Raw genomic sequence first — 21,399 nt, 5'->3', positions numbered from 1 at the left:
TCAGAGTTACAGAGTTTCGCAGCATCGAGGTGGTCTAGCCGGCGCGGGCCTCGGGATCATCTGGTCGGAAACACTTCATGCTGCACCATCGTGTGCTTCCGAAGACCATGCCACCCTTCCCCGCGCAACCCCACGAAATGGCTACTGACACACCTGCGACCTCATCACATAAAGCTCGAATTTTATTATTACTTAAAAAAGGACCAGATCACAGCATCGGCGGCCGAGTTATACTTGCGCGTTATATCGGCTATCCTTTCCATAGCCTTTCGCTGTTGATGACCCTGAACTCTGAACTCTCTCCATTATAGTCGAAATCTCCGCAACCAGATGCATGTATTCCGGGGAAAACCTGCCTTCACGACGCTTCCTCAAGTCAGTCAAATAACATAAGAGGTCGGCCACACCGGAGCTACAGCAGCGGTTCAAGGGGCTCGGGGAAGGTCTGTGGGACAGCTGGTCGTTTCGACGAACATACTCAACAACTCCAGAAGATTAAATTGGAATGAATAAAAAAAGATATAGCTAGGGGACAATGTGAATATTACTATGAAGTTTATGTGCCATGGACTCGTGCACGCAGCAACGTCGCCCAGTTCATCCATACCGCCCACGCCACTGTACACAAGGGGCCTCCGTTCTGATCTTTACGCTATGAGGCTATGGCCTCAAGCAACGTCTAAATTTCCAACTACGCTCATCAATCATTTGACTCCGCGCCCTCGCTTCGTTACCAAGTCATGCGACCACCAATCCAAGCTCTCGCTGATGTCGCCAATGCCTGGGAAGCTGCCCTAACATAGATATGGTATGGGGTAGGTAGGGTCGAGAACGAGCCGAGAGCGGCGGGCTATCGACACGTTCCGAGAGATTGCGGGGATCAAAGGAGAAACCAGAGAGCACCAGCTACTACCGTGTCTAACACCCCAGGGGTACATATCACCTCTTGAAGTTGACCACACTTCAGTTCTGATACGTCGTTCAGAATCCAAATGGGTTTTGTGGAGCTAGAACTGATTAGAGTCGTGACCGAAACAAGTAAAGTAGTCTGTTGCTATATGGGCTTCACTTACTTGCATGTGCGAGATTCGCACGGCGACCGGTCGCCTGTGGCACGATCTTGTCCGGCACACCAAATCGGACCGGGGGAGCAGGCCCAGTCTGCTGCGGCTGGAGAGGAGCGGCTGGTGGCGGCAGCGGCTGCTGCTGCTGCTGGTGGTTGCCCATGCCCGGGTTGAAACCCGTGCCGAAGCCCCCGCCGAATCCGGTCTGCTGGGGTTGCATTGCAGGCTGCATCTGCGGCATGCCTGTCCTCTGGGGTTCCATGGCAGGCGGCAGGTACGAGTTGACGCCACCACCGGGCTGAAATTGCTGTCCGGGGTTGTTGAAGGCGCCCGGGAAGCCGGTGGGCTGCGCCTGGACGGGCGAGAACTGCTGCGGGCGCGGATCGCCGAAGGGTCTTTGCTGCATCTGCGGTGCGCCCGTCATGGCAGGCTGCATGAACTGGTTTGCCCCAAATCCTGTAGGCTGCGGCTGCATGCCTACGCCTGCATTGAAACCCATCATACCTTGGCCGGTAGGTTGCGGCTGGAAGCCACCCATGTATTGCTGCTGCTGCTGCTGCATCCTCTGCTGCTGGGCGAGGTCGTTCATGCTCTGACCCGGGGGAGCAATGCCCGTCATCTGAGGCTGCAACGGAGGTGGTGCAAATCCACTGGGCTGCGCAGATTGCGGTGCGGACAGTGGCCGAGCAGGCGGAGGAGGCACCAACCCAGGCTGGCCTTGTGTCATCTGAGGGGCCAGAGGTCGTTGGCGACTGCCGCCGAGCCCCAAGTTCAATGGCTGTCCAGTCGGCATGGTCGCAATGCCGGTCTGCTGCTGGGCAAGGCTAGTGAAGAAGCCTGGGGTCGCACCTTGAGGCTGGCTTGTAGGAGGCTGCTGTTGAGGAGCGGGCTGAGGCGGAGGTTGAACAATCTGTGGCTGTGATGGGGGCGTTGGCTGTACCTTCTCGGGTTCCAGGGGCTGCGAGAGAAGCGACAGATCCAGCAGGCCTTGCGTAGGCGGTGGCTTCGGTGCTTCTTGAGCAACCGGCTTCGGCTCAGGGGCCGCCGCCGCCGCCGTCACCGGGGTCGGGGCGGGCTTGGCCTCCGGCTGCTTTGACGGCTTCACATCCCAGGCATCGTCATCAAAGCCGCCGGCGCTCTTCCCCGTCGCCGCCGGCCGGGATGCGGCAGGTGACGATGCTGACGAACTATCCGCACTTGTGTCCTTACCCAGAGAGAGCGCCTTGGCATCAACCGTGTTGTTTGTCTCCACGGCCGGGGCAGGCCGTCCTTTTCGAGTATTGTTTCGTAGTGTACCACCGGGACCCGAGAACAGGCCGCCCGATGCACCATCTCCCTCGTCGTCCCCGGCGAAACTCACGTTTCTCTTCTTGCCGTCCCGGCCGTACCTCTTGTCCAAGTAGCGCATGACCTTGATGATGTCGCCCTCTCGAAGGCCCAGATTCCGCAAGACACTAGCATCCACGTCCGGCAGGACGCTCTCGTCCATGGAATCCTTGGCGAAAGACTGCGCATACCTCTCACAAAGTCCGACGGCGACATCACACGACAGGAAGAATTGGAACCAGTCGTAGTCGGACTTGGGAGGCTCAATCGATGCGCCAACCTTGGCAGCCTCTTGTTTGGCCTGTGCCTTGTTTCTCGTCGTCTGAGCTCGCTTCACGTCGGACAGGGGCCTGTCCTCGTCGAGGGAGATACCAGAGATGAGCTCAACGTACTCGAGGTCCTTGACCGACATTTTGGCCACCGGCACGGCAATCTTGACACCGTTCACCTTGTGGAGGTTGATCTTTCCGTCCTTGACGCCGAGGAACTGAGCCTCGACGCTGAAGGACTTGCTCCGGTCCGTCCAAACTCGAGTCTTCGAAGGGTCGGGTTCTGGAGTGGAGGTGTCAGCTCAGAGGGATTCTCTCTTCACTTGCTTCGTGCCTTGGGGAGGGAACAGCAAAAGACAACAACTCACTTGACTTGGAGGATGAGGACCGACTGCCGCTGGCTTCGGTTCGACCGCTTTCGCGCTTGCTTCGCTGCTGATCAGATTGGTTACCATGGTCCCAAGCTGACAAACTACTTTTTCTGTCGGGCAAACGCATCCCAGGTCCTACCTCTGCTGTTTTCTGATCTTTCTTGAGGGCCTCCTTCGTCAAACGCTGCTCCTCCAGGCGGTTCTGGGCAACGGTAGAGCGTCCGGCATTGATGCCCGAAGTGGAAGCCGCGGTCGGCGATGTGATGGTCTCGGTGACCTCAATGTAGCTGCTGGGCACGACGCCCTCCTTGCCGTTCTTGAGTCGGCGAACTGTCCACCACTCCTCGCTTGTGTGCTCGTCTATGACGATGACCTCGTCCCCAACCGCCACGGTAACCTCGTCGTCTCCCTGGGCCATGAAGTCGTAGAGGATGACGCCTTTCTTCTGGCTGGCATGGCCGGTGCCGGCCATGATGACCTCCCGTAGACCCTCGGCGCGGATGGCGCCCGACAGCTCGCCCAGGGCGCTGACGATCTCTGCGGCAGTGTCCTTGGCGCCGGCGTGAAAGTCGATGCTCCTGCTGGGGCGCACCACTTCCAAAAACACGTGCTTGCCCTCTCGTGAGTAGTGTGTCATCTTATCGGCCGACCACTCCTGCGTAGGCCCGTCAGAAGGTCGCTCCGGCGCGATCAGTATAAGTCCCGTCTTCAAGTTGACCCCGAGTGTCGTGGGCATCTTCTTCTTCTTGCCCATGACCGAGACCATCTCGTTGATATTGTACATGTGAAAGCCCCCCGGGGCAATCTTGCCGTGATCGCGCACCGGATGGTCGTCCTCATATTCCCTGACCCGGCGACTGCTGGTCCGCTGCGGCAAGGGGGATGCCAGAGAGGGGGATGCCAGAGACTGGTCGTTAGATAGGGCCGACTGCGAGCGAGGACGCACGGGCAAAGCAGGGCTGGGCTCGTCTTCCGACTCCTCCGACAGGTACTGCTGGCGCGGTGGCACGACGATGGGAGGGGGCGTCGGGGCTCTCGTTGACGACCTGCCCTGCATAACACCGGCGAGGGCGGCGGCAGGGGCGACCGGGCTCGGCTCCGATGCCACCGAGGCATGTCGGGCAGGCAGAGCAGGGCTGGGAGGCTCTTCGGGTTCGGCGGAGACGGGGGGGCGGACGGGGAGTGAGGGCGGTAAAGGCGGAGCTGCGGGCTCAGGTCGCGGCAAGGACGGGAGCGCAGGGGCGGGCGCGGGCTCGGGCTCGGGCTCTGCTTCGTCTTCTTCCTCCTGTTCCGCGGCGTCGCCCATGTCTATGTAGTTGGCCGGAGCGAAGCCATAATCGCCGTCGGCGCCGACCAAGATCCAGTCGGGATCCGAGGTGTCAAAGACCTGCAGCTTGGCGTCCTCGGAGAATGATATCTCCTCGTCGGTCTGGCGGGTATAATCGTAGAGGGCGCGTGCTGCGCTGATGACGGGGGCCTGCGGGCGGAGGGGGCGCAACGAGTTAGCTCATCTCTCCTTCAGGCTCATGCCCAAGTAGACGCAAGACAGGGAGAAGCGGAGGGGAAGGAGTAGAATATCATGAGAAGAGGGGAAAGGGGGTGGCGTACCTCTTCGACGTAGTTGTTCGGGATCAGACCCGTGGGTTCGTCGTCATCGTCGGCGGCGGCCTTCTTCTTGGCCTTCCACCAGTCGTCCTCGCCATCCTTTTCGAGGACGTAGAGCAGGTCGCCCTCGGTGATGGCCAGCTCGCCCTCGCTCTGGGGCTCGTAGTCGTACACGGCCTTGTAGACGCCGAGGAACCCCATGGCTTCTTCGGTTGGTCAAAGGGCAGGAGGGGGAGGGAGAGGCAGAGGGAGAGGCAGATGGGGGCGGCTGCGCAGGATCGGGGCTGGGGGTCGATGGGGGATCTGGGGGGGTGGGTGAATTGGGGATTCAGACGGCACCCGGCAGACGCATAACACGTTGGGCGAGCGGCCGGACAAGTCGTTCTGCTCGCGATGCAGGGTGAAACGGCATGCCACCAGTCTGGCCGCGGGGAGTCTGGTTCGGATCCTGGCCTGGCCTGGCCTGGGCTGCGCTGCACAGAGCTGAGCTGAGCTGGGCGTAGCGGATGAAGGTAGATACCTAGGTAGCTAGGTGTGTGTATGTGTGTAGTTGTGTATGTGTGTGTGTGTGTGCTGGTGTGCTGGTGTGCTGTGGGCTTCTGGGGAATTGACGCGAGTAGTCGTCGTCGTCGTACGTCGTCGTCGTCGGACACCTTTGGGCTGCCGCTGGCCGAGTCTCGTCAAGTCAGGAGAGAGAAGAAGCCGGAGGGCGATGCTAACCAACCTAGGGTAAACCAGAGGCTGGCCTTGGTCTGGCTGGTCTGGCTGGTCTGGCTGGTCAGGCTGGTCCCGGCTGGAGGTTTGCGGCGGCGTGAGGTAATGGCGGGTCTCCTTGGGTCTTGGCGTTCTTTTGGGGCGCGCCTTGGTCTCTGGCTGTCTGGGTCCTGGTCCCCTCTATGAGTTAATGCCACCCAAGACGAACCAATCAATGCCGTCTTGCGCCTCCTGGCAGCTTTTTCTTGGCTCTCGAGTGAATGCATTGTCATCAATCGCTGCATTATGTTTATAGTTCCGACAAAACTGTATACGCTCTCTCTCTCTCTCTCTCTCTTTCTCTCTCTTCTGGGTTCTGGTTCTGGTCTTGCCATGTACATACACACATGTCAATCACTCAAGTCTAGACGTAGACACAGAAACAAGTATACTTCACCCCATGTAAGCCGTCAATTGGGTTTCCCAAAGATCCTATGTAGTTTGCGGCTAATTCTTGATCATGGTTCACTAACACGTCGGGTCCCAACGCCATGCGGAGAGTATGCGATGTTGGATAGGTCGGAAAATGCAAACTCGCGTCTACGTCTGGACGTCTGCCGCCTCTACACAATGCTTTTATCGCAACCCGTTTTTGGTTTGTCTATCTTGTGCGTCACACAGCATCTCATAAGTTGCATCACCACCACTGGTAGTGAACCAAGGCTACGAAATTCCTTGCAAGCCAGAATCCCAACCTCTGGCCCATGTACCTGTGCGCCGCCTTCCCTCGCCCCCTGACATGTGGTTCGCGAAAACGGAAACTCTCACAAGGCGATTCATCCCTTGCTTATCCCTCCTTCCCCCTCCGCCGGACCCATGAGCGCAAGCTCATATCGCCTTCAAAGTTTGATAGGCACCAGGAGCCAACTCCGAGGTCGAGACATCATCCGGCTAGGACGGTTCCTCTCGGGCACCGCTCCGCTTAGGCGCGCTGCGCGTCGAGGCGACATCGTCCGAATCATGCATCGAGCCCTGACGCATACTATCGCGCCGTGACGCCCGCGCCATCATTCCCGGGAAGTATCTCGGCTCGTGCCCGGACAGGTGGGTCTCCCTAAACCCATCCGCTGACCACTGAGCGTGAGGCTCGCGGTGCGACGCCGACTGTGGCGACCCCGATGCCGGGCCCTCATGCGCAGACTTGGCCCCGGTCGTCGGCGTGGTGTGCGAAGGACTGCTGGAATACGTCTTGGTGCTTTCGTGGTGTGCAGGGATGGGCACCTTGGTCTCCAGGAGAGGCACGCCCTTGGACGTAGATGGTGTGCCGACCTGCGCCGCGGCCCGCTGTTCTGGGGCAGCATCCCTCGAGGCAGCTTTTTCTGGCTGGGTATATCTTGATATCCTAGTACAGGGGGAAAAAAGCCAAAAGTCAGCGTGTACCCCTTCCGCAGTCCCGCCCTCCTACTTACATTTGATGTTCCTCAACCCAAGTATGATAACGGAACTCCTCCCTCCTGTCGGGAACGTTGGTTTTCACCATGCTGTTCCCTTCTCTTCCAGGAATGTGAAAGTTATCTCCCAGCCATTGCTGTTTGACCGAGAACTCGTAGCCACTCTGCTTGACCGAGTTCTTGGCCAGCTCACACATGTCGACTGGGCTCAGCTTATAGATCTGCGCCGCGACGGCGTACTCTTCCATCAATGGCTCCTTCGTGAAGGCGAACTGCAGAGGATCGTCCGTGGATAGGGAGACGTTAAGACCACGCCTGAAGTACTGGTGGAACGGGTTCCTCTCGTATGCGAGAAATAGAGCGTTATTGCTCAGAGGGGACATGGCGATGCCGATCTGCTCCAAGTAGAAGATGTACTGGAGCAATGGAACCTTCCGGAGAAGCAGACCGTGGCTAATACTGTGACTGCACAGCAGGGCAATAGCAAGATGTTCGCTGTCACCAGCTTCGCCGCAGTGCGGACGGAGGAGAAAGGTGTTGAACCCACGGTGCCGGCGCCAGACATTCAGCGAAGTCATGTTGGCGAACAGATAATAGATCCAATAGCTGTACGGCGGGTTTTGCTTGGTGTCCCATTCCTTTGGCACCGGGTACTTCTTGAACAACCTCCGCTCAACCTTGCTCTCATCGTCGACGCTGTCGAAACCAATGACACGCTGCAGGAATATGTGGAGCTTGGGGTGGCTCTCCGGGTCCTTGGTCACCTCGAACAAGGGCTGGAAGACGTTCTTGACGACTTGTTCGTAACTCTCCATGGCGCCGGTTGCCTTGAACACGTCGTATAGCCGTGGGATCTGGATCAGCCAACGGACGTTGTGGGAGAAGAGTTTGTTATCGACGACCCAGGCGGCAAGCTTGTCCCACTCGTCCAGTGATCGGCCGTAGATGGAGATGCGCCACTCAACCATCTGGTACTTGCTGGACTCCAGGTCGGCAATGACCTCCTTGGTGATCTCGGCTAGGTAACGGCCCTTGATGTGGTTGTCCGTCTTGAGAAAGATGGTCCTTAGACGCGACTCTCCGATGGGGTTGTACTTGAGGTTGAATTTGTCAAACCTGTGGAATGAGTCGGTGTGGGCGTGCATGTCCAGCGTGTCGATGCTGAGGTCGTAGGCAGTGAGGTTGATACTCTCAAAGACCTCTGCCAGCGTGAGCAGCTTGCCGTCTCGAATCAAGACGGGCTCATCGGGGCACTTCTTCATCTTGCTCTTGATGAAGCGCAGAAGGTGCTTCTGGTTCATGCAGGCCGAGTGATGAACGTGCGTGTCCACCTTTCTCACGTTGTAGAAGTCTCGGTGCGGAACCCTCTTGCTGTCGGCGGTCTCCTGGTACTCGTTTAGGAGCACATAGAGGTTGAACTTGCCCTCCAAGTACTGCAGGCGCCTGAAGGCGAAACTCTTGCTCGGCCCGTCGGACGAGGTGGTGAGAATGGTCTCGAGGTCCATGTAGAAGTCCTTGATGGTGGGCACGCCGACAATGGGCGTGTTGGCCTTCTCGGCGCCGCTGTTTTCGTAGACCTGATAAACGCCATTCTCGTCGAGCCGAAAGGTGAACTCGCTTGATGCGGGAAGAGGAGACACGTCATCCATGTCGAAGTCCTCGCCGATATCGTGACCCGGCTTTCGCTTCTTGAACGCCTTCTTCTGCGCCGCCTCCGAGGCTGCGGCGGTCAAGTCTGCGGCAGGCCGATGGTTCTCCGCGTTGGAAGGCAGCACCACGCTACCGCTCAGGCTGTTACTTGTCGTGTTCGCCCTCGTCGTATGAGGTCCGACCCAGGCCGGCTCCGGGGGTGGGGGGTAGATATCCCAGCTGGGATCGTCCTTGGGGTTGTCCCCGTCCCGCTGCAGAGAGAGCCTGATGTAGCGGTGGCGGATGTCGACAATCTTCTGGATATTCCTGAAGATGGTGCTGAGCTCGGCGGCGATGTGGGGATCCGAGTCGGCGAAGCCATCGCCTATACCAACGCTGGCGGAGTCGGGCAGGCCCATGTTGGGCTCGAGGCGGTCAAAAGAATGCCCCCGGGGGGATTCCTGGGCCATGGCCACGTAGGACTCGGGAGCATGGTGGCCACTGAGCGAGGGCCGTGTGGCGGTACGCGGGGCCGGCTCGCCCTCCAGGGCTATCGGCTTGCTGAAGGAGCCACCAAGATTTGGCAGCGTGTTGTAGCTCGGGCGGGCCGGCTGAAAGGGGGGACGGGAGGTCTTGGAACCGGGACCGGGACGGGAAGTGAGGTCGACGGAGGCGGCACTCGTGCCGACGTTTGGGGAGTACGGGTGAGAGGTGGGCGGCAGCTGAGCGGCGTGGAAGGCAGCGTCGTGTATCCTCGAGTGGCCGGTGGAGATGACGGGACTGCCCTGGGGCGTGGCCTGGGACTGGCCCCAACTGCTCGTGTCTCCCCTCTGCTGGCTTCGCTGGTAGAACAGCTTGGCGTCGGTCTGGGTCATCTGGCGCTCGGCGACGGGGTCGTAGAAGGCGGTGCGCTTGGGAACATCGCGCGGCAGCATGCCCTCGGCGGCAGGGCCTTGGTCATCGGCGGGGCCCTGGGGCTCGTCATGGTCACGGTCACGGTCCTGTTCGTGCTCGTGGTCGAGGTCCAGGTCGAGGCCGGCGTCGGACTCGGTGCCGATGGCCTGGGAGTGGAGGTCGTCGTCGTCGTCGTCGTCGGGGGGATTCAGGTGTGCCAGCTGCTGGGGCGAGGTCGACTCGGAAGGCGGCTCCATCGTAGGACGATGTCTACTGCAAGGTGGGCGGGGAGTGAGCGTTGGGCGACCCTGTACGAAACGAACAGGACAGAACCCAGGTGCTGCTGTGCTCGGCGGCAAGTCGAGCGGCAACGGAAGTCCTTTCTGACCTCTGACGCAGCGGCCGGGGGGTGAGTTGCTGTCTCGTACCTGTATGATTATCGGCCGGGGCCGAAGAGAGGAACACAAGTCTTGGGTCGCTGTCGATTCGGATATCGCCTGCGCCGCGAAGAGAAAGTCGTCGGCGCGGGCAAGCTTGGCGCCAGATAGCATACCTAGGTAATGGGGAATGCTAGGCCCGGGGCCCCTGTCCCCCTGTCCCCCTGTCCCCTGTCCTGTCGGCGTTGGATTGGGTTAGGGCTGGGCTGGGCTGGGCTGCGGGGTGGGGTGGCCATCTACCATCTACCTTCTACCGTCTACCTTCTACCGTCTACCGTCTACCGGAGCGTAGGCACTAAAGTGTGCAACGCGTGGCGGTTCTCCACACAAGGTTACCAGTCTCACGATATCCAAGTTACTGTGTACGTCGAACGACACCCTACAGCAGGGTAACGCAGCTCTCTCCAACAGCGACATCCGGGCATCACCCACGATCTGCCCAACACTCAACTCCTGTGTATCGTCACCCCCCCGCCCCCCTGGGGCGTCAAGGCCACGGCAGGCAAGCATTACGTCTTTCGCTCTCATAGCCTCTCCAACTCGCTCCCGGATCGGGGATCATCAATCAATCAATCAACAGGCTATCTACCCCAAATCCAACTTTGGAGGGAATACACTTTCCTGAGTCATTGACCCGACCCCGTTTAAGGTTTGTTCGCATGTGGCATCTGCAGCCACCACCAGGACGCTCCACAAACGCCAGGCCAAGTCGTTACATGACTACATGACACCCATCCACCCATCCACCCATCCTGCACCTAACTACATAGGTACTGCCAGCAGCCAAGGTAGTGCTGTCTCCCCTTGTAATGGGACGCTGTACCTGCGTTACCGTACCTCTACTTACCTCGAGGTATTACAGAGCTAGCGAGCCCAATGTACAGCAGGTCGCCTGGCTTGGTTGGTAACCTGGGGCGAGCCCAGCGCAGAACATTGGACCGCCAACGACGGCTATTTTGAGGTAGGTACAGCGTACACTATTTGAGTATTTAGGAGCCAGTCATCCCATGAAGGATACTTCCAGTTACCTACGGTAGGTCCTCAGCGTCCTGTACCGTTGTGTCGGGCGCGGGAGCTAAAGTTGCATTGACGCGCGCTGGAGCTGCCCACCTCCCCCTGCCCCCCCCTTGTCGCGCGTTAATGAGCCAACCAACTGCCGTCCAGTCTTTCTAATCATCTCAATCGCCCACGTGATGAGGAGCGCAATACGAAACCGGCGACCACTTGCTTTGTGGTGTTGTTTTTGGCGTTGCGGTGGTGGTGGCGGCGGTGTTGGTGCCCGGCTGCCTTCCTACATACTATAATATTGTCCCTATTTACCAACCAACTCTAAGCAGGTGTATAAACATATACATCGCTTTGAACATGATGCTGCCACGCGGTTTTGCTCCACGACGAGCAGGTATTTAGGATATTCGCTGACTCACGGCTCGTGCCCTCTCGCATCACTCCCTTCGCCTCGCCTGAGTCTGTGACCGTCGTTCTATATTCTGTACAAACAAACCAGTCGCGGGCCCTAGCCGGACACTGGCAGACAAAACAGAGCGCAGAAACGCGGAGCTTGGAATATGGCATATGGAACGTGGGACACAGAAGACAGCGGAGTGCCATCTGTCCTTCAGCACGGTGCAATCAAAACACTGTTTTCTTGGATGGTAATTTTCAATTGGTCTGGCGTCTTGTTGCTCTGCTCTGCTGTGACTTGCTCTTGCTTCGCTTTCCCCCGCCCTATCCGAATCCAGATAGTACAAACCGCACCAGCACACCCGGGCTAGCCCGCCTTGCTGACCGCCGAGCTCTTGTGTCTCGGCGCCGACGATCGGCCGCCCGAGTCCAGGGAATAGAGAGCGCCCGCAGAGAAGACCACCACCGCTCCGACGAGCGTCCCGGGCGCCAGCCGGTTTCCGAACAGCCAGATGCTGAGCAGCAGGCTGACTAGCTTGCGGATGTTCAGTACGATCGTGACCGTGAGCGCCGACGACACCGCGGCCAGGAGGTTGACGCCGCGGATGCAGGCGTACTGCGTGAGCACGTTGAGCGCCAGGAACACGACCTGGCTCGGGATGTGGACCTGCTTCAGACCCGCCCAGAAGTTGTCGCCAAGGTTGGACGGGAGCACCATCTGCTCCGTGTAGGCAGGCAGTGTCAGCGGCGGGCTGTCGACCAGTCGCATGAACTGTCTGTACAGCGACGCGCTGAACGGCAGGAACAGCGGCAGCGAGAGCAGATGAGAGTAGAACAGGTTCTCCTTCCAGTGGCCTCCGTACTTCTTGTACGTCTCTTCCGTGTACAGGCCCATGATGGCCGACAAGACTTGCGCCACAAAGAGGATGACGAGCCCCGTACTGAAGCTGGGCGCGGGCCCGTGCGATCCTTCAGCCGTAGTGCCCTGAAGCGTATATACACATGTTAGCCCTCACACGAAACTCCGTACGACCCCCGCGTGGCGCTGTCTGCTTGCCTTGGACTGCGCGTCCGAGAAGGCGGCCGTGATGACCCCGACGGTAAGGAGCAGCACGGCCACGATCTGGATTCGCGAGTATTTCTTCCCCCACAAGCTCCCCGCAATCATGGTGGTGATGCTTCCGCCGGACCTAAGGATGATATGAACGGGCACGGATATATCGTAACTGAAGGCGTGGTTGTTCAGGACGTTGATGCTGAAGAACAGCACAATGTTGATGAGCCAACGGCGGATGGGGACCTTGTTCGGCGCTATGAAGAACGGGGGGCGTTTCGGGTCGAACTGGGAGACGTAGCCGGTGACTGCCACGAAGAGGAATTGGACAAACGTGAGCAGCGTTCCTACGAGGGTAAACGTAAGCGCATATCTCCAGCAGGGCTTTCACTTTGGGTTCGCCGCATCGTACCGCTAGCTGGTTCGACCCTGTGGACGCGCAGAGTTAGCCTCGTGGCCGAAGGGGGACAGGCGAACGGTATCCAGTAATACTATATATAGTACCAAGAGACTCACTTGATGATTGCTTCGAGCGCAAAGACCTGCATGTTCCGCGTCAGCCGCCGTGTGCTTTCACGTTCCAAGGGACAACACTGCGGTAAGGGGATGTGGTTCTTTCGGTGCTCTCTCTGCTTCTCTCTCTCTTACATTCGAACAGCAGCCGCCGAAGATCAGACTGAGCATGGCGCCGACGGCTAGCCATTGCGGTATCGTCTCGATGAAGATGCGGCCGGCGAGGCCCATGAACTTGGAAAAGGCGGTCCGCTGGTCGGAAATCCCGTACAGCTGGGCCTTCTCGAGCGAGGGCCCGGCGTTGATGACCTTGGGCGTCATGGCGTCGCCATTCTTCTGCACGGCGTGGGTTTCTCGGAGGGTCTGGCGTCGTCTCGCCACGGATCGGGAAGTCATGGGGGTTGTGGAGGGAACAGGGCAGGAAGGCTGCCGAGTTCAGACGACTGCGAGGACACGGGACACGGGACACGGGACACGGGACACGGGAGGAGGTGGGTGGGTGGATGTTTCACACGCTTCACAGGCCGGAGGCGAGACAGGGCGGCTGAGGCCACATGCACGTTGGCGCTGCTATGGACGCGGCGGCGGCGGATGTGTGACCGAGTCCAGCGTGGGATGTCGCCGTGCAATAAACACAAATGTCTGGGTGGTCGCGGGGTTCCAGGGAAGGACAGGAGGGTCAAGAAAAGCCTAGAAGGGAACAGGACGCAAGAAAAGGAAAGCAATTGAATACGTAATGGCAGAGCGGCGCACACATGGCAGGGCCGGAAAGCTGGTTGATGTATTGGAATCCCACCTTGGAAAGTGATGTATTTCGATACGTGGGACCCTGTCGTGCTGATTTGGCAATAAGAAGGGGGGCTCCACGCGCTCTGTCAGTTCCAAACTGCCCATGTCCAGTCCAACCCAACCCAATCCAATCCAGTCCCGAGGTTCCCTTCTTCCTTGGCCTTGGCCACGGCCATGGGAAACGAGAAAGTCCAGGTCCATGTCCATGTTCATGGCCCCTTGTTTATTCCCAAATAAGCTTCGCGGTGGGCTGCAGTCGGGATCGACGACGCTTACCACAGTACAAGCTTGGAAACAGCCCCATCCATCTCTCTCAAGGGAGGCACACGGCACGAATGGATTGTTGCATCCAAGCCGTGCATCCCGGGTGTGTGTGGATGTGTGTGTGTGTGCGTGTGTGTGTGTGTGTGTGTGTATGTCTTATGTATGTGCTGGAGCTCACATCGCATCTCGGCCGTCGTCGCGTGACATCACAAGCTTGCTGGGATCCCAATGGGCCAAGTGGCCATAAGGCGCAACACATGCAATTTTCAGAAGAGCACCCCTCCAATTTCAAGTGCCGGATCCAATTTCTGAACAGAGCCTGGCGACCCCTGGGGCCTGAGGGAAAGTCCTGTTCGGCCCGCCGCCCGGCCGTGATGGGATGGAGGGGTCGTGCTGCACGCCATTGGTCTGCTCCGTCGAGATCCATAGCCCCGCCCACCGCCCACTGTCCATGGATTGCTGTGGCAGACGGTTCAATTTATTAGGCCGGCTTGACCGCATCGGATGCGCGAAAGGGAGGACTTGTTCGTTCGTTCGTTCGATCGCGCTGGCGCCTAACCAGGTCAACTGGGTTAGACCAGCCAGTCGACCGATGCCGCGTACACACAAGGTAGGCAGGCAGGCTTGCAGAGCCGCAGCCGCACTAAGCTACGATACTACATAGTATGGTATGCGGAGGTTCCGACTTTGTGTGGAACCGGGCCCGGCATCCGGAGGTTGTGGCCGACGTCTTGAGAAGCCGTGGGCCGGAGTCATGAGACGCAAGAGCAGAAGCTGTCTGGGCTGGTGGTGCGTGCAAACTTTGAAGGATGCTCTCCGTGGCCTGTAGGTCCATTCAGCCCGCCTCGGGGTAGTGGTCGGGTAGATGGATGGCATCGTGTACGGCCTACTTTTGCGGGAGAATGACTGCCGGTCTGTAACTATCAGGTATCGAGAAGGGGGCATGAGTCTAAGATGGAGGCTAGGTCTGGAGCTGGAGGCAGGCCGCAGGTGCCAGGAGCCCTCCTGGCAATACATCATGCATTGCGCACGCACTGGCACCTCTTTACGTCGAACCTCAGTTACCATCGATACACGCTAGCATGCTTTGCAATTGGATTTGCCTTTGGTCATTCCCAGTACTTATGGTCTGCCTGTAAACGTCTATATCGATGGTCGGCGTCCATTCCAACGCCACCAGCCCATTCTGGATTCCCTTGCCGAGCCTGAGCCACCGCTGTTGGTCATGGCTCATGTGCACAATCCTCAACCCCCCCGAGCAGACCATGCATCCTGATCACCAGACCAAAGGTTCCATTTCCCACCTTTCGATCGCGATTCCGCGTTGGTCATCCTTGCTCAAACCCTGCCAGGGCTGACCCGTCCAACAGGGGGGGTTTAGCAGCCCGAAGCCAGCACCATGAGGAAACCTGGTGGTTGCCTATGCCAACATCTAATCAAGTAGGAGAGAGGCCGGGTAGCACAGGGAGAGTAAGAGACCGTCTGTGTGACTGCAGCAGTCAATTCGAGTCAACCCACCCGGGAGGACCTGACACAGGACCGTGGCGATGAACAGCAAGGCAAGCCACAGGAGGGGTTTGCCCTGTGTTTTACAGTGCCGAGAAGACGAAAAGCTGTGTCAATGTCAGCAGGGAATCCCGGAGTCTTGGTCTCGAGATAAGATGGTGGTCATGGCTTACGTTGTTCGTCGCGGCAATGGCGATGCTGTCCTCAAACGGATGCCAACTCATGTGCAGAATCTTCTTGTTGAAATCAATCTGGTCGGCATCGGTCTCCTTGCGCATACGCTGCCCCTGGCCTGCCCCAGCTGCTGGGCTGCCAGCACGGGATCCCCCCTTCTTGCCGCCATTCGTCGCCGGGCTTCCTGAGGCGTTGATGGGCGTAGCTACACCCACCTTCTTTGCCTTGAACGCCGACTTGTCTGCCTGTAAGACTACCTCCATCTCCTTATCCGGATCGGAGGGGTAGATCATGAAGTTGTTGTTGTAGCTGCCCGTCATGACATTCTTGGCATCGCCCGAGAAGACGACCTCGAACTTGTCGAAGATGCTGTCGTTCTCGTATGTATCGCAGAGTCTCGGCCGAAGGTGCTCATGAATAGGGATGGTCTTGACCGGCTGGCGCTCCATGTTCACGTCCCAGATCTTGACGGTCAGATAGTCTCGCGAGAGAATGTACCGACCGTCGTGAGAAAAGCGGACGTCGGAGATGGAGGAAATGATCTCCGAGAAGAAAGACCTTGACGAGGGGTCTTCCTCTTGTTCGAATACTACAAAGTAGGTTAGTCATCAGCATTGGGATCACGTCAACTAGGCCCGCAGCCGCCTCGACGGAAAATGCAGGACAGAACAGAACGTACGCTTGGCGTGTTGGTCACACAGAGCGCTCTCCCGCATATCGGCGAGCTTGATGGTGCCCTTGGAGCTCGCGTACATGAACCAGTTGCAGCTCTGTGGGTGGAACTCGGCGGCGGTGATGACCTCAGTCAGCTCCTCCATGTTGGCGGGCTTGATGTCGACAATGTTGAAGCTCTGGTCCTGGATGTTGAGGTTCCACAGGTTGATCCGCAGGTCATCACTGCTGATAAAGGTCTCGCCGTCGCTGTTGACCGAGATGCTGTTGATGTGGTAGGCGTGGGCGTTGGCGTAGGTGCGCCTCGGGACGGCGGCCACGACGGTGTCGTGATGCGTCAGACGCGGCAGTCTGAGGTCGCTGGCGTTCTTGAAGTGGGCGGCCGACGGGCTCGCCCGCGGGGCGCCTCCGCCTACACCGAGCGCGTTCCCCGGTGTCGGGTCATGGGTGAGGTTGTTCTCGGCGACGACCTTCAGCGACTTCTCAAAGACCTTCCAGAGCTTGATTGTCTTGTCGTTTGTCGATAGCAGGTAATGCGAGGCGTTCTGGCGACGGCACCACTTGATCTTGTTGATCTTCTCCTCAATCTCTAGCGACTTGAGGTAGTCAAACTCGGGTTCGTGTGACTGAAACTCGGTATGGAACTTGTATTCACATGTTTTTTTCTGCGCCCTGTCAGCTGGGTCGTGTGCACGCGGGTGCGAGGCATGGACTGACCGTCTCGTTCCGCTCGAATAGCACGACACGTCCGCCCTTGTCTCCGGTGGCCAGGTAGTTGCCCGTGTGATCGAACTCGACCGTCGATATGATATCAGCTGGGCAGAGGAGCAGTTAGCATGCAGCACGGGATGATCCAGCAGCAGGGCACGAGGGCCGATGACACAAGAACAGGCCGAGCGGCGGCGGGCAGCCAGAGGGACAGACCGCGGCCGGGACCACGCATGGGCGCCCGGGTTGGTGGAAGCTCACCTTCTGTGATGTCTTCAACATCGCCCTTGTCGCCGAAACACCTGGAGGAGGGGAAGCAGGGTCAGCATCGCGGGGCTTGGAGCAGTCGGGCCACGAGGGACGAGGGCGGGAGGGGTGCTCACTGAGTGAACTTCCACGTGGGAGAGTTCGTGTCTACATCCACCATGGTCGTAGCAATGGCCGATGAGCTTCAATGCGGTCGTGGGCCGGGGCGCTGGTTGATGCTGGCGGGAACCTGACCTGGGCTGGGCTGGGCTGGGCTCGGCGAGGCAAGGCAGGGCAGGGCAGGGCAGGGCAGGCAAAGCTTCTTGGGAGGGTCGGGTATCCGAAGAGGACGGGGTGGGTTTGTCGGTCAGTCAGTGAGGACGGCGGGTGGATCAGAGAAACGGGGTGGGATGGGATGGGATGGGATGGGATGGCACGAAGAGGGCGGCGACGGCAGCAGCAGCAGCAGCAGCGGCGGCGGCGGCGGTGGTCAGAGAGATGTGTGTCGTGGTTGCGGTCGGGACGGGCAGGCTGGGGCAGCGGCGACGATGACGCGCAGGTTGTCTATGCAGACGGGATGGGGGATGCTTGGGGTCGGGGGTTCGGTACGGTATGGTATGGTATGGTTATGGTTATGGTATGGTATGAGGTGTGGTGAGGGTAGCGTAGACCTGGACCCGGGGCTTGGGCTGGAGACGATGGGACGGTGGGCGGTGGGCGGTGGGCGGTGGGCGGCGGGCGGAGGTTTGTGTGGTGTGCGTCGTGCCAGTCCAGTAGGTATGGAACAATGCAGGTCGGGTGTTGGTGTGTGGACACTGGGCCTAGGCTGCTTTGCTCTGGTTTGGTGAGCTGGAGCTGAGCTAATGCCCACTGATCCAAGCCTGACGCAGCGCAGCGACTGCCTCAAGGGGGCACCTACAGTAGCAGCAAAGAGCCTAGCTCCGGGCGCTGGTCGCGGTGGCCAACCACTGTCTGGCGCTCCGAACCCCTCTCTCACTCTGCCCAGCTGCGGCCCCCAATTACTGTACTGTCTGTACACAGTACTCCGTACTCGAGAGGCAGAATCCTTGGTTGATAAGCGACCGGGAAACCTGCGGGTTCTCGGACGCCGCCGACTTCACAACACGGCCTACTAACTTAAGAAAAAGAGCAGTAAACACACAAAGGGGGGCACACACACAAGAGGGGCAGCGCGCGTTCAACACGACGAGAAAAAGGCTTTTCCGGAGGTTTCTCGCACCAGCGTTATACAAACAACCACTCGGGATTATCTAGGTTAACGATCCCACGGGAGGGGAGAGATGCGTGAGCTGACATCAGGTTCTGTCTGCATGGCCGGAGGGCTGGAGGTCTTTGGGTTTGGGGATAGCCCTGGAGATAAGTTGGGGCACTGGCCACTGGCCACTGGCCACTGGCCGCTGGGCTCTGGGCGCGGGGCGTTGGCGAAAGGCGAAAGGCGGCCTTCCAGATTACTTGCCTTACACGCCTCGCAGGGCCCTCTCAGTTAGCAGGCCTAGCCAAGCTCTCAGACCTCATGCCCAGTTACACCAGGTGGGTTCCAAGCTCGAGGCCCACGAGAGAGCTCCAGGCGGTTGCATCAGTGCCGCTTCTTCGGGGACGAGCTAGGCCTAAAACGACGGATATGACATAGTTCCAAGGTTGCACCCAGCTGCCAGCTTGGGGAGCAAACGAGGACAAGGTGGGGTTGACCTTGGTAGTGCCGCTATCGAGGTATGCGTCCATATCTATAGGGATGCGTATCTACAGTACCTATGTAGTGCTAGGTGCGTAGGTACTCGGAAGTTATTATACTCGGTACCTAGGTAGTCATTGTCCTACACCAGCACAGTATCGCGACGTATGAAGCGTCGGTAGCATCGATCGCCTAGATGTGCACCTACATATCCTGCTATACAGATATCCAGAAGCCTTTCTCTATTCCCAAACTAGGTGGCCGCTTCTTGCTCTACCTGGAATGTGCTACCTAGGTTGGAGACAGGTGCTTCACCAGCCACAACGGCCCACCCCTCACCCATGATGCATCACAAAGAACTTTCGAGTCCATCGTTTGTTGCATTTGCTACGTCTTTGTTCAGGCTTTGCCGAGTCGACCGGATCCGGTGTGTTCGCACGTGACGTGGCACGAGTCTTGCTCGGCATCCCCCTCTGGACAGCCATTATGACATCTCCAATTGCACAGCATCCAAGTCAATCCGTCTAGGCCAAGAAACAGCAAGCACTGGTCATGGCTCGAACCGTCTTCCCCCATCTTTCTTCAGCCAATGTTGGGAAAGACGCGACCCGACGAACTATTACATTACGCCCAACTATATAACTATACTCGCATAGCGAAAACTGGGCGGGGGAAGAGGGCTCGCAGTGATCTGTGCTTGCCATCCGCGGTCACATGCTATGTGCGACTTATCATCTGCCACACTATACGGCATGGCACAGGCGGCGTCCTGTCTCAAAGCACAAGTCAACCCCAAGTCCCTCTGTCCGCAGTTCAACGGGTGATCAAGCCTGCCTGGCATTCTACGTGTGCCATGCGATGCGCTACGCAGAGGCAACCGAACCAACCTAAAGGATACGACCGCCCAATAACCCACAAGTCTTGTCATGTCCCGAGGTTACCCGGCATAGTGCGTGTGTTCCAACCTACGGCCACGAATTAGGCGCAACACGAGCTGTTGCACCTCAGTATTCCGCATCTCACAAGCAATATCTTCCTCCCGTATTATAACACCCTTGCCGTCGTGCACATTTACCAACAACGTCCATTCATCACTGATGCCATCTTTTACTTCCGTTTGACAAAACGTCAAAACCCGTCCCGTTAGACCAGGCTTACATCATGGAGAGGGACGGCCCGCAAACCCCTCCAAACAGCAAAGGGAAGGAAAAGGAAAATGGAAAGGGGAGAAGTACCGACGTGACATTTCCTGCGAGCGGTGGCAGCGAGAAGGAAATGCAGAGAGGGAGCAGGGCAAACCTCTCATCCCGCGTGGCTGACTCGGCACTGACGCTGGGGTCGGGCCTGGTGTCAGGGTTCGACAGCGCGGGCCATCTCTTGCCCTCGGACAAAGCAGGAGCTTCGATCCCACGCCCCCAGGCGTCTAAAGGGGAGACGTCCAGCTACGCCCACCAGGCAGGGCCAAGTTTGGGCGGCAACGTCAAGTCCACACATGCTCAGGAGCACGTCAAGCAACAAGAGGCCGCCTTTTCCAATTTCCTGGACGGCACAAGCGTGTCGCAGTCTTTGGGGGTTCAGCATGGTCTGGACCTTGATGAACGCATGGGGGCCACTGCACCACAGGCGAGTCGGATGCTCTCGCACGACGACTATGCAAGCACGGACGGCCTAGAGGTCGTCAAGCTACTCGACACTGATTACGATGAGGTTGTGCGGCCGGACCCCGACGTACCGCTCTCGCGCGACGACGCCACGGCGTTGCGGCGAGCTCTCTTTGGTAACTCGGCGGCCTCGTCCGCTACTGGGGGCCGGCCTGCCGACTGGGACGACCTGCTCAACTTTGTGCCCGAGTATGTGGGCGACGAGGCTTCACTCCGGGGCACCAGTGAACTCTGGCAGCACATGGGGACGTCAGACGTCTCGGAGGCCAGAAGGACGTGGGCTAACCAATGGGGCGACGTCCTCTCGCGTTACACCGACGAAGTCTGGGGAGACCTGGGGATGCTGGTGCAGGAGGCGCAGGCGGAGGCCCGAAAGATACAGGAGGGCGGGCGCGAAGCCACGCCGGCAGAGGCAAAGGCTATTCTAAGGTTGCGGCAGATTCTAGCTCACGTGCGAGATGGATGAATAGACTTGGTCCCATGTGTATGTGTATGTATGTGTATGTGTGTGTGTGCGTGTGTGTGTGTGTGGCTCACGATCTTTTCGGCTCTCAACCTGCAGCATGTCGTACTACACCTTGATGCGACGTACCGTAGATAGAGTGAATAGATAGCATACAACGCCATGGCTCGGGCGTGTTAGTGGCTGGCAGTTGAACGAAGCAAAAAGTAATGGCGAGCGTACAGTCCCACATCGGAGGGGAAAGGGGCATATGTCTTCCAATTTCATACCTACATAAATATACCTAGGTACCTCGGGTAGGAGGTACGTGATCCATGTTAGTCGCATGAGATGCTCAAATTGTACGTTATCTGCTTCGCAGGCTGGGGAAGGTCGCAAAACGGATGGCAGTGTGGCACTAGGTATAGAACTTCTGTATGGCAGAGGCAGTCCAGGTCCAAGCTGGTTGTAGTTGTAGCGGAGCGGAATGATATGCACCCTAGGACGTCGTCGTGGCCGTGTCGTGAGGCAAGC

General features: G+C 58.5%; 5 protein-coding genes across 5 annotated transcripts; 1 reads left to right on the top strand and 4 right to left on the bottom strand.

Annotated features, from left to right (window-relative positions):
• Window positions 1-981: 981 nt before the first annotated feature.
• JN550_013447 (uncharacterized protein) lies at window positions 982-4,836 on the bottom strand (the record flags this gene model as incomplete). Its single annotated transcript, XM_049312035.1, has 5 exons — window positions 982-1,007; window positions 1,074-2,942; window positions 3,028-3,094; window positions 3,170-4,507; window positions 4,639-4,836. 5 exons carry the CDS (start codon window positions 4,834-4,836, stop codon window positions 982-984), a joined length of 3,498 nt encoding a protein of 1,165 aa, XP_049164578.1.
• Window positions 4,837-6,279: 1,443 nt separating this feature from the next.
• JN550_013446 (uncharacterized protein) lies at window positions 6,280-9,343 on the bottom strand (the record flags this gene model as incomplete). Its single annotated transcript, XM_049312034.1, has 2 exons — window positions 6,280-6,730; window positions 6,798-9,343. 2 exons carry the CDS (start codon window positions 9,341-9,343, stop codon window positions 6,280-6,282), a joined length of 2,997 nt encoding a protein of 998 aa, XP_049164577.1.
• Window positions 9,344-11,510: 2,167 nt separating this feature from the next.
• JN550_013445 (uncharacterized protein) lies at window positions 11,511-13,106 on the bottom strand (the record flags this gene model as incomplete). The annotated part of the gene is made up of 5 exons (XM_049312033.1): window positions 11,511-12,128; window positions 12,174-12,544; window positions 12,610-12,626; window positions 12,714-12,790; window positions 12,846-13,106. 5 exons carry the CDS (start codon window positions 13,104-13,106, stop codon window positions 11,511-11,513), a joined length of 1,344 nt encoding a protein of 447 aa, XP_049164576.1.
• A 2,246-nt stretch (window positions 13,107-15,352) lies between these two features.
• JN550_013444 (uncharacterized protein) lies at window positions 15,353-17,250 on the bottom strand (the record flags this gene model as incomplete). Its single annotated transcript, XM_049312032.1, has 6 exons — window positions 15,353-15,376; window positions 15,443-16,032; window positions 16,123-16,780; window positions 16,833-16,930; window positions 17,085-17,125; window positions 17,207-17,250. 6 exons carry the CDS (start codon window positions 17,248-17,250, stop codon window positions 15,353-15,355), a joined length of 1,455 nt encoding a protein of 484 aa, XP_049164575.1.
• A 2,673-nt stretch (window positions 17,251-19,923) lies between these two features.
• On the top strand, window positions 19,924-20,889 carry JN550_013443 (uncharacterized protein; the record flags this gene model as incomplete). The annotated part of the gene is made up of 1 exon (XM_049312031.1): window positions 19,924-20,889. One exon carries the CDS (start codon window positions 19,924-19,926, stop codon window positions 20,887-20,889), a length of 966 nt encoding a protein of 321 aa, XP_049164574.1.
• Window positions 20,890-21,399: the final 510 nt, after the last annotated feature.

The sequence above is a fragment of the Neoarthrinium moseri genome, assembly GCF_022829205.1.
Source record: "Neoarthrinium moseri strain CBS 164.80 chromosome Unknown scaffold116_Wmoseri_CBS_16480, whole genome shotgun sequence".
Classification (NCBI taxonomy): Eukaryota; Fungi; Ascomycota; class Sordariomycetes; order Amphisphaeriales; family Apiosporaceae; genus Neoarthrinium; species Neoarthrinium moseri.
The sequence above is the reverse complement of the archived record's forward strand: the minus strand, read 5'-3'. Positions and strand labels throughout refer to the sequence as shown.